Genomic DNA, 19,274 nt, shown 5'->3' with positions numbered 1-19,274 from the left:
ATATATATATATAGAGAGAGAGAGAGAGAGAGAGAGAGAGAGAGAGAGAGAGAGAGAGAGAGAGAGAGAGAGAGAGAGATCGTGGTTTTGGCCATCTCGGTATACTAACTTCACATTGCACAGATAAGTCACATGCCAAAAAGAAGGTGCTCTCGTGATTTTATACAGTATTCAGAAATGTCTACTTCCACAAGCAACAGTTTATGAGCGTTTCCATGGCAATACGGTGAAGTGAAAACACACACACACACACACACACACACACACACACACACGCACGCACACACAAGGAAGGTGAGCGTGTAAGGGGGAGGGGGACAGGATCCAGGATGCACATAAGCATCTGCTTCTCCATCAGAGAGCAGCCAATCGCCTTTCGCTCGGCTGGAAAGACGACATGGACCCAATGCTAAGGCCTCTAGGTGATGCTAAGGTAAGTAAAATATTGGGAACGGCTCAAGAGTTGATTGATATAAAAGACAATCATAATCACATTGCTCATTTAATACTTGCCTGACAGTGTCAATCAGTTGGGATACAGCTCTCATTTGATTGTGTACCTAATGAAGTGGACAGCAAACCGAATAACCCCATCAAAATTTGGCAGAATACAAAGGAACACAGGAAGTTGAGTTGATTCACCAGCTGTGTCATCCACTTAGGCAAAAAATAAATGCTTCCTTCGAATACTGTAAATGTCTCGCTTTTGAGTCGAACACAGCGCCCCTCGACAACAGTCCAAAAATTTAGCATCCTTCACATTAATTAGCATTAGCAATCGTAGTACATTCTGATCTGTATATTGCTGTGTCTGTATGTTAGTTTAATCACACGGTGTAAACAAGCTCCCTGCACAATATCAAATACAATATTACATTACGTGACTACACCGTCTTTTAATGATGATTCGCATTTCATTACAATCAGACATATGACTGCAATTTTATGTGTGTCCATGTTCATGAGAGTCATGTAATATTTTAGTTCTTTTTGTTTTTAATTGCTTTGAATTCCAGTTATACTCCAAAACTGCTTTTAAATAAAAGACATTTGGGTCACCCACTGTACAAAAAGGAAATTATGGCGCACAAATAACATGGCAATAAAGGTCAGACTACCACTTAATTACCCGATGTTTGTCACAAAATTGCAATGAAGCTGTGCGATACTGCTTGAGTGATAAAGCCTACTGTAAAAATATAATAAGGTGATAAAATGTCTAATAAAAAGTCTGCTGGCAAATGAGTGACATGAAAGATTACAGTGCTGACCGCTGCAGGGCTCAGAAGCCTGCTGATACTGAAAACAAGCGCTGGCCTTTTGGATAACAATCTGCCAAGGAAAAGCTGATTAGCATTGCTGCCACGCTAGTAAGGATAGCCCCTGATTACACAATGGCTGTGCACACGTGCTGAGTTGCTAAAAGTCCACCGCCATTCTAAGGCAGTGATTGCCTTCCAGGTCACCGGCAGTTCTATAATTATGTCACTGTCTCTTTAAGAACAGCCTTAAAGAGACATGGGGTCTGCCTTTCCGAATTAACCTGCTGGGGTGCAGCAGGCTAAAGTTTGCTTGTCAAAACAATACAAACAACAACTAATATTAAGATGCAACAATATCATATGGAATAAAAAGCTTCAGCTATTTTTGTTTATAAGCTGTAATAATCAAACATGAGAAAAAGGTTTCAAAAATGATTTCATTCAATTGTTCAATAAGGGAAATTTTGTGCATTTTTGTGTATTTATTTTATGTTTCATGTCCAGTAAAAGCTGAACATATTTGAGTGAATTTCCTTCAACTCAATAAAATATAAAAATGAAAAGCCAATATTTGTATTTATGTAATTTGTAGTTTTGTAATGAGACATTTTTGCTGAATTTTTACCCATTAAAAAAAAGAAACGCAATGGAGGACAAAATTTTGCCATGGAAAATAAAGAAAAATAGTATTAATAATTAATACAAATATTATTTCAAAGCTACTCTCATCGACACATTAAAGTAGAAAGCCTTGCCTGTCACTCTACAATTGAATATGCTGTAGTGACTCCTATTTACATAATTCACCACCAACTACAAACGTGTGATTGCAATGTTTTCATATGCTCGTCAGAGAGTTCACGATTATTTGGTAACGGGGTAGAAATAATCACAGTCCCTTTAAGGACCGCCATGTTAGTCTGTTTGTTGCTATGGAAACTTACTTTCGGCGGGTCTCGTTTGGCGCGGGAGTTTTTTGGGTGAAAATAATAAAAAAAACGACACTCTCTCTCAGTGTGCGAACGTGAGAAATTGTCGCTTTCTTCGAGTTTCTACAATTTCCACAATGCTATAAATTCAAATCTGCAACAATTATGTGTTTAACCAACGCAAGCAATCATATTGATGTGCAGAACACCAAAAACTAGCAATGGTATAAATAACAAATAACAAGTATAGAAATCTGTATGAAGTTATCCATCTGTGTACTAAGAGCATCGATATTCCTCGTATCCTCGCACACATGCATAGCAACATACTTTGTGACATAGCGCTGAGCTTCTGATGGGGCCCACTGTCATGGAAACAAGCCAGGAAGCTACAAATGGATCCTACTGTGATAGTCGTTAGGGGAAACGCACTCGCACAGTGGCTCATGTCAATAACATGTTGAAACTATTCGTGATGTTTCAATTTAGTTCGATTGGTGGTGTACGTAGCCTGATCCTCAAAGTCTTTCTCTGATGTTATGACGCGGTGACCTAAACAACATAGCCGAAAACCAGATAAGACGCACATGCTGGAGTCAGTCATGTGATTTAGAGCTGGGGTAGAAACATGGCAGCAGCATGAAATCAAATCACGTGGATGAAGAAAACAGCGTTAAAAACAGGGGAGCACCAAATGCTAACAAAGAAAGATGGCATCTCTCTTCGAGTGCTTTCAGCAATCCTTTCAGACGTAATAAAAAACCTAACTGCATCATAGCCCCCAGGGAAAGATGAGCATCACTCGTCTCCAAGTACACATGGGATGGATACAGATGGAGTGTTTGTTTGGTGCTGGTGCAAAATCTTTTAGAAAGTATTCCTAGATCAGTGGAAGCTGTCATCTTTTCTTCCTGAAGGTGGTTTGGCCACTTATCCCAAAAATGTTGTTCATATACTGTGGATCCATCCATCCATCCTGCAATTTTTAACACTAATCTGGGATTGGGTTGTGGGATGAGCAGCAGCATTAGTAACAAAGATCAGACTTCCCTCACCCTAGCCACTACGTCGAGCTCTTCCGGGGGAATTCCAAGACGTTTCCAGGGCAGCCGAGAGATAGTCGTCCCCAGGCCCCCCTCCCAGTGGAATGTGCCTGGAGCACCTCTCTCAATGCGGAGGAGCAGTGGCTCTACTCTAAGCACGTCCCATATGGCCAAGCTTCTCACCTTATCTCGAAGGGAGAGGCCTGACACCCAGCTGAGGAAACTATAGAGGGCTCCGTCCTTTTAGCAATTACCCACAATGCATTACCGGCGGCCATATTGGAGGGCTGTTATAAACAAGCCATACACGTGTATGGAGCCCTCTATTTTCAGTCACTTGAATCTGGGATCTTTCGGTCACGACCCATAGCTCGTGACTATAGGTGAGGGTTGTAACGTAGATCGACCGGTAAATTGAGAGCTTCGTCTTTCAGGTCAATACAGAGTCCGCATCACTGCAGACACTGTACCAATACATACAGTATGTCGATCTCCCACTCCATCCTACCCTCACTCGTAAACAAGACCCCAAGACATTTGAACTCCTCCACTTGGAGCAGGATGTCATCCCTGATCTGGAGAGTGCAGTCCAACCTTTTCCGAGCATGGTCTCAGATTAGGAGGTGCTGATTTTCATCCCAACCGCTTCATGCTCGGCTGTGAACCACTCCCGTGAGAGTTGGAGATTGCAGCTTGATGAAGCCAACAGTACCACATCATCTCCAAAAATCAGAGATGCAATACTGAAGCCACCTAAACCAGAACGCCTCAACACCTTGGCTGTGCCTGGAAATCTGACCATGAAGGTTATGAACAGAATCGTGACAAAGGGGAGCCATGGCAGAGTCCAACCTTTACTGGAAACAAATCCAACTTCCTGCTGGCAACGCGAACCAAACTCTGACATCAGCCATACAGGGACTGAACAGTCCTGAAGCAACCCCCAGAGAACTCTCCGATGGACATTATGAACACCTGCTCCAAGTGCACAAAACACAAAAAGACTGGTGAGGCAAACTCCCATGTAACCTCAAAGGCCCTGCAGACGGTGTAGCGCTGGTCTACTGTGCCAGGGGAAGAACAAAAAACCACACTGCTCCTCCTGAATCTGAGATTCAACTTCCCAACGGGCGGTCCTCTCCAGCACCCCCGGATAGAACTTACCAGGGAGGCTGAGGAGTGTGATCCCTTTGTAGGTGGAAAACACACTACGGTCCCCTATCTTAAAAAGGGGGACCACCACCCCGGTGAGCTATGTCTATACATATATATAAAATCCCCCCAAAATCCATGTACAAAGAATGTTTCAACACTCACGTCGACATAATGCAAAAGCCGCTCCTGCTCGTTGACTTTGTAGGTCTTGACACCATATTGCTTAGCCAATCGGAGAATGCGATTCTGTGTCGGACCGACGTAAGCACCACCCAGGTCCACCCATTTGGTCTCCTTATTCTAAAATAAAACATATAAATGCGGTTAAGACATTGACTCAGCTATAAGGAGGCATCTTTTATTGATGGCTTTCCAGAGTCTAAACATGTGCATATACAAGGGTTGCATGGGTTGTTTGCAGTTGTCATGCTATCACTAGCGCTTTCATAGACAGTACAAAATTGCTCTCCTGAAAATTGAAGCAAATGCGAAATGACTTTCAGATTCAAAAACAATTCATTAAGATGAACTTACAACTTTATAGTCGTAGTCAAGTGTGTTTCATGGTATAGCAAGAAAGTCCTGAGACTTGTATCATCTCAGGACTTCCGGTACTTACCCGCGCAGTGAACGTACGACCACCAACTCTGTCGCGGGCTTCCAAGACAACAGGACTCACTCCGTTCTCCAGCAACAGCTTGGCTGCACTCAACCCTGAAAAAGGGAAAAGATGACCTTATCAGTCACAAGACAAGTCATCACCACAAGTCATCAACAAGATGGTGCCCGAGTAGGCAGCCATCAGCAAGTGCTCTTCAAGAGCCTTGCTTTTTCAGTTGTTTTTTTGTTGTTTTTGTGGTTTGTTTTGTCACATGGTGTTGTTGTTTCGTCGTGTGGACCTGATGTGGATTGTTTTCAGCATTTTTGGCCACGACATTCGTCAAAGAAAAATAATATGCGCTTGGTGGTTGCGCCTTCTCGGCAGCACGCGTGTTCCAGCACTGATTTTTGATTGGGAGGAACGTCTGAGCCATCTGACTGTCGTTGCTGGACAGCCCCGGGGTGCTTGCGTTTTTTGCGCCTGAAATGGACAGCATTTTTCACAGCCCCGCTTTGTTCAGCGGAAATGTCGGTGCTGTTGGACAGTCTGCGGCTGGATGGATGGATGGATGACTTGTGGAGCCGACGATGAGAAGAAAGGAGCGTCAGCGCAGAGTGCCGGTGCTTATGTGGAACTGGGAGTCGTGGCTTGGAATTGAAGCGGATTTACATGGGACAGGAGATGTGAGCCAATCTCTTTTTCGTTAATGGACGCTACAGCTTCTTGTTGCTTTCAAACATAACTTGTAGCAAACGTGCACATTTTCAGCATGAGGGTCTTTGATCCACTGGTGAAAGTACACTTTGATTCGCTCCTCTTTCATCTATAACTGCTTCAAACAACAAAGTGTATGCAGAAAAAGTGGTTGCGATTGCACGAGTGTCTGTGTCTTATGTGTTGTGTTGTATTATTTTGTCATTTTATGTTAACTGTTCTTTTGATGGCAGCGCCGGCACCCGCAGCGGCTCCTCTCTCTCCTGTGGTTGCGAGGAAAGTAATTTCATCCGTGCTGTATGTTGCACATGTAGCACATTTGACAATAAAGTTGACTTGAAGTTGACTTGAACTTGAAAACAGTCTGATTTATGCTTAGTTGTCCGGTTAATCGTTACCTCTGATAAATGCAAGGCGTGAACGAAGATGTTATCTCGATTTCATAACAGATCCAGAGGGAGGGAATTTTTCTGTCAAACGTAAAACGTTTAAAGGCAAGGTTTTAAGTCATCCCCGCTGAACTCGGAAGTGGCCTGCTGACTAACAGAACACACAAACACACAACTACTATGCTTTTGTTTTGTTTTTTTCATTTCTCTTAGAGTAAAACAATGTTCTTTTTTTGCCATTTGACGCATAATGGAATTGTCTGTCGTACCGCAGAAACAAAAATTGTCTAATATCATTCTAGAAAAAACATTTGGTGGTCTTCTAGGATCCTGTCAAACAAACACAAATGTGTTACTGTACATTTTTTTTTCACTTCTCTTAAAGCATTTTTCTTTGCTCTCTCCGGTAACAATAAAACTCATCTTATATCATCCTCTGTGAATTATAGAGTAGCCTGCTAGCATGTTGTTGGACAAACAAATGCCATTCAACGCTTTTTTTGTTGTTGTTGTAGTTTTTTACTCTGGTCAGGAAATTTTATGCTGTTGCTGTCTACGATAGATGAGGACAAATAAACACAAATATGGCGCTTTAACAGTGTCCTCACTGTCGTTAATAGTTTATTTCTTTTCTTCTCATTTTTGCTGTTAAACCAGTATTTTAAATGGTACAGACCGTTTGTCTTATATCAACCCCCATCAATCCAGAAATGGTCTACTAACGTGTAGATAGACAAATAAAAGCTTAGCCCCTGTTGATATTTCAATCCCGAGTAGCTTGATGGATTCTAGTTTTGTTAGTTTTGTTTTCTTATGATCCCGTGTGAGTCTTTTGGACTCTCATTTCTACTTAGTAGACTTCTCTAGTCTTGTTCGCCTCACCCTTTTCTCTTTGTGTCCAACAATCAGCTCCTTTTGTCCTTTCTTCATTTGACCATTCATTTCAATCTCTTTCGTTATTCTCATCACAGTAGGATTCAAAGGAGTTGGATTAATTGACCCATATTCCAACTTCAAATGTGTTGACCTGTGGTAACCGTCGTGATGAACACTTGAGAAACTCACCACAAGTCAGACAGGGGGAATCATGTGATGCGAGAAAAGGGGGCGGCTTTCACACTCTGTGGCAGCCTTTTTCAAACTGACCTCAGTCAGAAGGAACTTGGGCGTGGGAAAACGCGCACACGAACACGCATGCACGCACGCACGCACATGCTCACTCACTCACACGCACGCCACACACACACACACACACACACACACACACACACACACACACACAGTGTCTGCCTGGGTGGTACTGGAAAATGTCAGATGAGGAGCCTACTTTTTTTTTTTTTTTTTAGCATAACACCATCTGTGTTGTTGCTGGTTCATGTGAGGTAGGAATTATATTCCTGACAAAAAAAAAAAAAAACTCCCCAAAACAAGCATGCAGAAAATATATAGTGAGTCTATACACTGACGCAAAGCATGCGTAGGGTTACAAAATTCCAGGGATTTTCACATTTGGAAACTTGAGTGGGATTTAAACATGAATATGTGGGACTAAAATTGAAATTTACAAAATTAAAGGTTGGCTCAAATATAAATTAGGAAAATGTGCATAATCCTGATTTAAACAACCATATTTCATGCAAGTACTTTTGAACAGATGTGGGCAATTTACAACATTTTGCCGGACTAGACAGGCAGAATATATTTCTGTCGGTCGTTTGTCAATGACGGACTGAGATGGCTCAACCTGGTTAGTGACAATTACAGTGATGGATGAAAACCCACTTCCGTCAGTGCTTAGTCCATCTTTTTTTTTTTTTTTTTAAAGTTTTCATCATTCGTCTTTTGTATGCAAAACGGGCGTCCATCAGGGACGGACTGACGGGCTTTCTGTCGGTATTGATAGAATGCCTCTGCATTTGAAAATTTAAGCGCCTGAAAGGGTTTAAGATGAGGCTTGAGAATCTTGAGGGAAGGCACTTATTTAATTTAACTTTTGAGACCTTGAAGATAAAAAGTGAAAGGACACCAATTCACTGTTCCTGCATTCTGAGCCTTCTGTTTAGTCAGGAACGAATTCTTTGAAAATACATTCTTGGTCTGTATTTCAATGTGTGACCGATTAAGAGTCAAAAACAAAACCAGCTGTCCTTTCTTATTTTTACAATGCTTGCCCAGACTTTGGCCTGAATACATTTTCAGCCTTCCTACTGCTTCCAAATCCCTCAAAGCCACACTGAGTCTGGAAAGGTTTATGCTACTTTAAACATCGTTTGGCCTGCATTAAACCAACTAGTGGGCCTTTCTTACACAAACACACTCAGCCCATCCAGGCTTTACAGAACACATTAGCCGTGGACACAGCGGACCTCGCAAATCCACAACGTTATTAAAGTGATGCTATTACCTGTGCCAGGCTGGAAAAGGTCATTGTCTGTCTTTGGAAACAAAGAGCATCTGTGCATTGCTTGTTTATGCCCACAGCTATAAGGCGGATGAAGAAACAGTAGCTGCCTATTAGGATTTTCCTTTGATAAGAAAGGTTGTTTGGGTTGATTAAAAAGCTCGTATTATTCTTTTCTGATATAAAAAAATACTGAGAGCAGCTAGGATAAAAAGCTATTCTTGCCTGAATTGGCACAGAACATGAGCACCAAGATAAAAAGGCGGAAAATTATGGTTTAAGCTTTCATCTTTCGGATTGGCTGGGTAGTTTGTACAAATCTAGAGTGAGCAATGAGAACAAGCTCGCATTGTGATTTTTTTCCCCCCGTCTTTATTGATATTCCGATTTGATTTGCAATTCTTTGAGTCAAAGTCCTTTTCTAATGTATTTTTCAACAATTAATCTTTGTTGTCAGACAATGTCAGACAATTTATTATGCATTATAGGATACTAAGGATTAAAAACATGAATATTTTAAAAAGTTCATCTATGACAATTACAGTTATAGACTTACTAAATACACAATACAGTACATTCCATGGCGAGCGGTGTTTTGGAATTCGAGGATTTTTACACGTGGGAGCTGACAGAAGCAGGCGATCATATATTTGTAGTCGCTGATGGTGTAGTGGTACACTTGCCTGACTTTTGTGTGTGTGTGTGTGGCCAGCATGGGATCAGTTCCCACTCAGTGACAGTGTGGATGTGGCTGTGAATGGTTGTTCGTCTCTATATGTGCCCTGTGACTGACTGGCGACTAGTTCAGGGTGTAGTCCGCCTTTCACTCGAAGTCAGCTGGGATAGGCTCCAGCATCCCCTGCTACCCATTAGAGCAGGGGCGTCAAACTCATTTTTGTCGCGGACCACATTGTAATTACTGTTTCCCCCCAGAGGGTTGTTATGAATGTGAAATCATATAAAGAAGTCAAGAATAATGGTTTCTTCAAGTATTGTTTACTGTAATGAAGGATTTGGTAACAAGAAAAATGCTTGCAGGGCGTCGACCTCACAGTGCAGAGGTCGTGGGTTCGATTCCGACTACAGACTTCCTGTGTGGAGTTTGCATGTTCTCCCCGGGCCTGTGTGGGTTTTCTCCGGGTATTCTGGTTTCCTCCCACATTCCAAAAAACATGCATGGCAGATTAACTGAACACTCTAAATTGTCCCTTGGTGTGAGTGTGAGCGCGAATGGTTGTTCATCTGTGTGTACCCAGCGATTGGCTGGCAACCAGTTCAGGGTGTCCACCGCCTACTGCCCGAAGACAGCTGGGATAGGCTACAGCACCCCCCCATGATCCTTGTGAGGATAAAGCGGATCAAAAAATGGATGAATAGATGGAAAATGCTCACAATATCTATGTGTTATTTATTACATATGAGAATTTGAAATTTTGGTACAGATTTTAGTATGCATCATAGAAGTTGTTTGATTTACTTTCGCGGGCCACATAAAATAATGTGGTGGGCTAGATTTGGTGTCCGGTCCTTGAGTTTGACACCTGTGCCTTAGAGGATAAGCGTTGAAAATTAATGTTGACAAAAACACATATTTGGGTGCAGTGGACCAGCTATTTGCGTTGTATAAGGACCGGGCTGGCTCGAAAATCCGTAGAGAGAGAGAGAGAGAGAGAGAGAGAGAGAGAGAGAGAGAGAGAGAGAGAGAGAGAGAGAGAGAGAGAGAGAGAGAGAGATAGATAGATAGATAGATAGATAGATTTGGTTGCTAACAAAGTTGTTGTTTGATATAATGTGTGGAATGGGAAAAAGAGGACAAATTAAGCTCATAAGGCATACATTTGTAGTTGTATCTTAAAACCTGACACCCGTCACCCACACACACACGCGTGCACACGCACACACACACACACACACACACACACACACACACACACACACACACACACACACACACAACAGCGGGGAAAAAAAAACCAGCGACATGCCGTTGCCTTGGCAACGGCGGTGCTTCTAATGGTTAATATAGAGTCACTTGGCAGCATACAATGTCTCCCACTGTTCGTGCACTCCTTTCTGCACCAGACATGGCAACAACCAGGATGCTTTTTAAAATTGTCAGACACACACACACACACACACACACACACACACACACACACACACACACACACACACACACACACACACACACACACACACACGCGCATACAACTTTCAAATGAAATGCCGTCTGCTCTTCTTCCTGGAAAGCAAACGGAAGCAATCCACTAAAAGCTAACAAGTGGGTCTCTTCAATCATGACACTGAGAGGCTCTCTCAGTTGATCTCATTGATCCACATGGGCCAATGTCTCATGTTCTTGACTGAGCATGTTGACCCTCTGCTCACTGGCTTGTTCTAATGAGAATTTTAATGAGAGCGAAAAATTTGATATGTGCCGATACTCCGAAACCTATCAAATGTGTTGAGTCCAAAATGCAACAGTGCTGCCATCAAGACCCATACAAACAAGCAGAAATTTGTTAATAATGGGACACTGACACACAAGTTTAAATTCGTTGCATGCTGAGGTGACTGTGAGCCAGATAGCCGTGCCTCTTAAAGCAAACTTAAACTATGATTGGTTGGTTCAAGAAAGGGTCCCATTGCTAATACAGTATCGCCTAATTAACATCAGGCAGCTATAAAGTGAACAAAATAGGCTGTTAGGAATAAATTTGGCAATACAAATTCTTCAGGGATTCAGGGGAGTCTTGTCATCGCACATGGTATTAACAACACAAAAAGTGATGGAATGTTGCATGGATATGTAGTGCAGTTGAGTGCAGCCAAAGTTGGAAAAAAAAAGAAAAGTGGTCTCCTTTCCATGAATGGATTTTCTGCTCACTGATTTTACATTTTTACTACACAACAGGACAGGGAAGACAGGCAATTGGCGGGTCAGAAATGTATTTGGGTCATGTGTGTTGCAGATCAATGGCCATGTCGATGGGACATTAAACTGGGATTGAGGGGGCATACATTTTTAACTTAAAGGTCAAGCGTGAAGTAAACTCGGCCAACCATCTGTTGAGTAACACTTGGGCGAAAACTATTTCAAGCATACTTTGGTTTGTTTTTCTCATGAAACACACCCAGGTTCATAGTTAGACTCCTAGCAACGCGCTTCACAACAAAAATGCTTTTATTCGGCAACTTTACGTGTGACGTAAAAATATTTAGTTTAGGATTTTCTAAAAGTACTTCACACTTGACCTTTAAAAATGTGATAAAGGTTTTTATTGGCAAACATTAGCAGGCTAGCTAATGAACTATTTGGAACATAAAAATTTACGCTTGTTACTTTTCTTTCACTTGATTGTGTTTTGAACGCAAAACATTCCAGCTTCAGTTTCAATGGTTATGTAGGCGAAGTTTGCTTTGAGTGTTTATAGTTAGGTTATGTGTTATTCATTTTATGTGTCAATTATTTACTCTTTTTTTTGGAGGGGGGTATTCATCATCCTGGTCTTTTTTGGGGGGCCTCCATTGGCTGTAGCTGGGTCCCCCTTCTTCAACCACCCCCACTTACACCCTCTTCCCCTTTCACATCCTCTCACTCCTTATCCATTTCCTGCCCACATTCTTAGCTGCCCCTATTTGATTTACATCTGCTGACACAAAGCAGGGAGACGAATTTCCTTCTGCTTCCTTTTCTTCCCCCGTCCTTCTCACTGTGATAAGTGGATGTCACAAAGCTTTAATGTCATCTCGTAAAAGTCATTCCATCGCCCCTGAAGGACTGCTGGCCATGGGCGGCAGTCTCCAGCAGCAAAAGGACAACTGCGTTTCAAGTGCGGAGAGAAACGGTCATTTGAGCGGGCCGTGACGGTTTTATACGCGTAAACAAATGATGTCGTTACAAGGGCCTAATGTGACACACAAGCGGGTTGACGCTAGCCTTAGTGAATTAGCTTGTTTCTCCACCATTTGTTGGGTACACTTGAGTAGAATTTGAAGTGACACTGACCTAAATGTCAGAATGAGTCTGACTGACAAGACAAACGCTCAGCTGAAGCCAGCGCAACGAGGGCGTCGACTGAGAGGAGCCCACAACACAAAGAAAGCATCTCCCATCGTTGCAACCTGAAACCATCAATCATCAGCAAAAGTCTCTCCAAACACTGCGCTAAGACCACGCCCCCCACCCACCCCCAAAAAAACCAAACAAAACAAAACACCGCTGGAACCCAGCAGAGCAACTGAAATGCTTACAATATACCAGTGCTTCTTAACCTGGGTTCGATCAACCCTCGGGTTTCGGTGAATTGGTCTCAGGGGTTGGACAGAGCCTCTGCCATGGAGGGTAAGACACACCCAACGCAAGATGTCAATTAGTTATGACACGCCCGCTTGGCTATCACTGGCTGCAGATGATCACATTACAATGCTTGTTCAATCAGTGCTGTGGGAAATTTAGTTCGCTTCGTCGTCAATGTGTGACTGTCGTGATAGTACGTCGTTCAATTAAAAAAAAAAAAAAAAAAGTACACGTATCCCTTGAAATTGTATTTACTTTTTTCAATTTTAAATCAATATATATTTTTTAATATCTTGAATTTGTAAAAAATATCTAAATATTTATGTTTCACTAATGATGGGTTTGGTGAATATGCATATTAACTGGTTGGGTTCGGTACCTCTAAAAAGGTTAAGAACCACTGCAATACAGTATGCTTTGGATGGTGGCTCAGTAATGTGCTTTCAAACTGTTGAAGATTGTCAAAACGAATCAAGCAGTACTGTAGAAGATATTTCCACAATCTGTGGATTCGGAATGCCATTGCTGAAAGCAATCCTTGTGGGCGGACCATTTAAAATATTGATTATACTGATACCAGTCTTGGGATGCATACTTAGCGATAGCAATCAATGGTGTTCATCAAATACAAATGGATATTTAGTATTTGACGACAAGGCTTTCAAAGGAGGTTATTTGTACATTTAAACGTAATAATGTTGTGATTATATTGCAACAATTATATTTTATTCAGTGTTGTACGCGTAAAACAATTTTGCAGTATCGCCAAGGTAGAATTTGAACACCAGACAAAATTGAGGAAAATTGTTGATGTTTATTGTGATACTAAATAATCAATTTATAAAAATCGAAAGGATTTAAAGGAACAAAACAGTTTGAGGTCATAGAAATGTTGCAATTTCACAATTCACCGCCTTAATTACCGTATTAAAAGAGTACCAATATTGGCGTTACAAGCTCTGTGTTGATTCAGTATCGGATCACAAATCTTGTAGTATCGCACACCACTATTGACAACAAGGATTGAGGCGCAGGTGCATATTGACACACGACTCGATTCACAACGTGAGTTTCAAAGTGTAACAATCCAACATAATTTACTGGCTTGCAGTGAGGACAATAGAAGAGTGGATCAATAGTCTTTCGCGGCACCGAGCAATGTTTACTCCCATTTAATAAATCGAGCAGACTGTTGTTTTGTCATCCTGTCATTTTGAATTGACTGGACTAAAATATATCTTGCATGACTCCAATAGCATGGTGCATGTATTTCCCAAGTTAGAGTCCATCAAACCAGACTGCACACACGTTGCCTATACAAGAGCAAAAATTGTAACCTTCAAACTTTTAAGAATCAATATCTTCCAGTATTTACTGATACTCATATTAGTCTTGGCGTATGTCCTGAAATGGTGGCTCCTACTCTAATACTGTAAACGCCTTTTCCCAGTTCGCTGCTGGGCACATCATCCACTTAAGACAAATAAATACCTTGCTCAAAAGAGGCCTCCATTTACCCATCAGCAAAATAATAGTAGTATAGAGTATGTGTAACTTTTTCACTTCATGGACATGAACATTAAAGGGTATACTGCTGAGCCCATTTGAATTCAAATGTTAGGCAAAACAGACACTCCAAACAAAACCCTCAACAGCACAAGGGTGGAATTAAGTTTTCTGATATTGATGATGTTTTGTTATGTGACATTTTGAACATAAATAGCATACCCGCAGTCTCTGACCGTTGCATGCATCCACAATTATGCTACCAAGAGCATCACTACCACCATTAGTCCTCCATTGTTTAATATTTGAAAAACGAAAAAACAGACAAACACAAAAACAAAGCCAAAACTCCATCATTTGTGGTTAAGTAAATAAATGAAGACGACGGATAGATTGATTCATGTTTAGACATGGCATGTTCCTCACCATCGAAAGGTGTGGCCTTTGTGGAATTATACTATATTGAATAAATACTTTCATGAGTTTTGGACATTATATAGTAAAGTTCGGCAACTAGAATAATACTACGAATAATACTGATACTAGGACTACTACTATTACTACAGCTATGACTACAACTATCCCTCTATCCATTTTCCGATCCACTTTATCCTTGCAAGTGTTGCTGGGGGTGCTGGAGCCTATCCCAGCTGTCTTTGGGCAGTAGGCGGAGGACACCCTGAACCGGTTGCCAGCTAATCGCAGGGCACACAGAGACGAACGACCATCCATGCTCACACTCACACCTAGGGACAATTTAGAGTGTTCAATCAGCCTGCCATGGATGTTTTTCGGAATGTGGGAGGAAACCGGAGTGCCCGGAGAAAACCATGCAGGCATGGGGAGAACATGCAACTCCACACAGGGAGGCCGTAGCCGGGATCGAACCCATGACCCGTTGCACTGTGAGGTCGACGTGCTAACCACTGGACCACCAGTGGTTACAACTATTATCAATATCAATAGACTACAACTATTATCAATAATAATAATGTTACATTCAAACATTTGACAGCATCCAACAAAAAGGAGAATTATTTTATTTTTACGAATGCAGATTTTTTTTTTTTTTTTTTTTTAAACTTGAAGAATGGGATGCCATCCCACAGCAGCTGGTGACCGGTATGAGGAGGGTGTGCCAGACTGTTGTGGCTGAGCCCGGTTCTTCCACATGCTTATGTGGCCACTGATTGTTAAGTGAATAAATTGTTCAAACATCAATCATCCAATCCACCAAACACCAAACGAGAGACAAAGGCAAATGCGGGGAAAGTTTAGCAATTTTTTTCATGGGCACAACCCATATACTGTATTCATTTCTGCTGCACAAATACTTGTTCCTTACAAATGTGGCACCATCTTAAAGGTCAATAACAGGCTTTCCAATGGTATAAGATTTATTGTCAAAAAGCAGTGTTCTATTAAAGCAACACTCTACCAAAACGTCCTTATTTTTGTGCTGTTTAGTAATAAAAAAACAATAAAATAAAAGTAATTAAAATATACTCCATATCATAAAAAAATAAATAAAAGCAAAATATAATGACACAAAATACTGCATGGATATGAAATGATACTAAATAAAAAATACAACACAAAAACGGAACATAACAAGAGACTACTTAATTGTTCCGCTTGGCAAAGACAATGACAATTCTGTGTCATTAATAAGTAAGCAAGCCAGCAAGCCAAGGGACAGCAGCGACCCCAACACCCTCCCACCCTTCCTCCTGCTCTTATGTAATACAAAGTCTGCCGTGCGTGGATCATTAGCTCTTACTCAACAGGCGTCGTTCTTCTGCTACTGCTCCTGCTCATCGTGCACACATAATATAACCTCCTAAAGGCTATAAAATATCATCCACATGTGTTTGGGGGTGGAACAGTAGTAGCACGCACAGCTTACGGTGCAACAGTTGTCTCCTCCGCATTCCCATCAGGCTTCAGTCAAGCCAATTTACCAATTGTTGCACAATATGTTTCTTAAACATTCAGGGTCATTGTCAAAGCGACGCGTTTCTTACCGGATATTCCTCCGCCGACCACGACCACGTCGTAAGTGTTGCCGAGCGCCGTCATTTTGCTCGATGCTTTCGTCGTCCTGACTGCTGCTGCCGCTGCTGCGTTGATAGCAGGGGCGCATCTGTATTATAAACAGACACGTGTGGGCGGGAGCTGCCGGGCAGGCGTGGACCCCTCAAAATGACTCCGCCCCCAGCGTGTTGTAAAAAAGTGACCCCATGCATCCATTTTGCGAACTGCTTCCCCTAGTCCCCCAAAAATCAAGAGAAAAGACCTTAATGAAGGACATAAAGTATATTGAGTACTGAATTTGAACAAAAGTGATACATGTAGGATCTACTTAATAATTACTGTTTGGATAAAAGTGGGGAAATTAAGTCAACATTGGATTCGCTTGATATTCAATATTTTGGAACATAATATAGCTAAGCGAATGTTTCATGTAATGTTTACCAATTGATTTAAGTATATTTTAAAATATGACTCAATATTTGGAAAACATATTTACCAGCATTATTACTCACAAATTTCCTATTTTTACATTTCTGAGAAATTGCTTGATGTTAAAAAAAATATTTGGATCACAGTAATACAATTACTGAAGTCAAAGGTTGGATCAACCATATTTAACATTTCCTGTTTGGTGTAAAGCAGTAACAATTTGTGAATGTTGGATCTAATTAATATTTACTTTATGGATGGAACAAAAAAATACCTATTGGTTGTTGGAATTAATATTAAATATTTGTGAAATTGATAAAAACCATAAACATTTAATTAAATATTAATTAATGGGCTGGAAAATATCTTAGAATGTTAATCAACCTAATATCCATCCATCCATTTTCCAATCCTCTTTATCCTCACAAGGGTCGGGGATGTGTTGGAGCCTATCCAAGCTGTCTGTGGGCAGTAGGCAGGGGACACCCTGAACTGATTGCCAGCCAATCGCAGGGCACACAGAGACGAACACCCATCTGCACTCACACTCAGACCGAGGGACAATTTCGAGTGCTCCATCATGCATGTTTTTGGAATGTGGGAGGAAACCACAGTGCCCAGAGAAAATCAACTGATTATTTGGATTCATAAATTTTCATGACAGGGCAATTTAAGATTTAATAATTCTAACAGATGACTAATGTGTAAAGTCACACATTAGAGTGACTAAAAGTGACATTAAAGTGATAAAAACCCAAACCTCTCTGCAGTTTAAACTTGATTAGAATTTACTATTGATGTCAGCGCTTGAAGGCTAAAGGGATTTACTTGTGAGTTAGTCGTTTATGGATTAATTTTAATACTACCATGTGCTCTCATATGTCAGTGTAGTGCACATAGCAAGCGACGTGGCCAAGTTGATCTGTCATACAGTGTGTGGGTTTCGGCAACTAGCTTCCATTAGTGATCAGCGACTGTTGTTTTCAAAATTTGGATCACTGGTGTCAGTGTGGCAACATTGCAGATGTAATAGCCAATCAAAAAAATGCATCTGAACTTAATGTTGACTCATTCTGGAAAGTTAAAATAGCAAGTGTGTGTGTGTGTGTGTGTGTGTGTGTGTGTGTGTGTGTGTGTGTGTGTGTGAGAGAGAGAGACCAAAATGCCTATTTTGAGACCATAATCTATTTAATTCAATGGAAAATCTAAACTTTTGTGGGTTCAACATTTATGTCTCAAAGGAACCTTATGGTGACATTGACTCGCATAAATCCATCCAGCCATCCGTCCATTTTCTAATCCACTTATCCTCTCGAGTGTCACAGACATACTGGAGCCTATCCCAGCTGACTTCGGGCAGAAGGTGGGGTACATCCTGAACTGGTCACCAGTCAGTCGCAGGCCACATAGCGGGACGACAAAACATTAACATCCACACCGTCACAGAGTGGGAACCGGTTCAACACAAGACTGACGAGTGTATCAGCGACACTACTTGCATAAATGTGTGATTCATAAAAGAAAGAAAAGAAATACAAAACATGATTAGTTTGTTTGACGTATATTGGAACTGCATGAAAATGTCAGGTGAAATAAAATGTTGCACCATTTCAAGGCACTTGACTTAAGACTATCTCACTGAGCAGAAAAGATTGGCGAGTGTTTCCGTATGGGCCGAATGTTGATTTTTTATCAGCGTTCGTTCAAGTTTGCAAACACAAGCTAAGACGCTCACCACATATTCGCCAACAGTTAAACAAATGTTGAACATGTTCAACAAGAAAAACTGTTTGCAACTGTTGCCTTTCAGGAACCCTGACGAAAAAAAAAAATTGTAACATGCGCAAAAAAATTCATGGCTCAGTGAGATACAGGCTTCAGGCTACTAAAGCCTCTTACTTGCAAAAGAGGAAAAGTCTTTGAGTCCAGGTGTGCACATTAGTGCACTTGCACACTGAAAATATAATAAGCGCACTAGATTGAAATGTGTCACTGCACATTTGTGTACCAAGGGAGGAGAGTGCTCAAGTAATGTGTCATTTGTGAACCACTTGTTCAAATATTATTCTTGATTGAACATACGGAATTGAATCACTTTATGAACTTATTCATTCGTTTGTCAGATTAGCTCAGTCATGAGCATATCGATAGGTTCCGAGCAAGATAACGACCTAGGTCAAGTCAAGCAAATTGGGGACTGATGCCCTCGAGAACTGGAAGCAGTGACGATGCTTGCTTGAAGGCAAGATGCCTCTATGGTCCCATCTTCCCGCTGCTGAAGTGTTAAAAATCATTGCTTTCATCCACACCACCACCACTCAATTACACCACACTCTGTGTGAGCGCATATTTTTCTTTTTATACATAAGAGGAACCACCACTGACATGAAGGCCCCTATTTTTGTGCCAGGTGCAAGTCTAGCGAAAACGCAGTCTCACTGTGCGGATGGGTGGAGTTTTCTTTATATTAGTGTTTTGCTAAAATTGGACGTAACGGGGCCTATGAGCTAT

General features: G+C 41.3%; 1 protein-coding gene across 1 annotated transcript in view; it reads right to left on the bottom strand.

Annotated features, from left to right (window-relative positions):
- mao (monoamine oxidase) overlaps positions 1-16,449 on the bottom strand; it is a 31,163-nt gene extending 14,714 nt beyond the window's left edge. Inside the window, exons 1-3 of the mRNA XM_019876947.1 lie at positions 16,325-16,449; positions 5,009-5,103; positions 4,552-4,689 (exon numbers count right to left, since the gene is read on the bottom strand). Coding sequence (XP_019732506.1) covers positions 4,552-4,689; positions 5,009-5,103; positions 16,325-16,379 — 288 coding nt within the window. The 5' untranslated portion in view covers positions 16,380-16,449. The remainder of the gene's footprint in view (positions 1-4,551; positions 4,690-5,008; positions 5,104-16,324) is intronic.
- Positions 16,450-19,274: the final 2,825 nt, after the last annotated feature.

The sequence above is a fragment of the Hippocampus comes genome, unplaced genomic scaffold (genome assembly GCF_001891065.2).
Source record: "Hippocampus comes isolate QL1 unplaced genomic scaffold, H_comes_QL1_v1.1 scaffold110, whole genome shotgun sequence".
In the NCBI taxonomy this organism is placed as follows: domain Eukaryota; kingdom Metazoa; phylum Chordata; class Actinopteri; order Syngnathiformes; family Syngnathidae; genus Hippocampus; species Hippocampus comes.
Note: the sequence above shows the minus strand (reverse complement) of the source record. Positions and strands in the feature narration are given on the sequence as shown.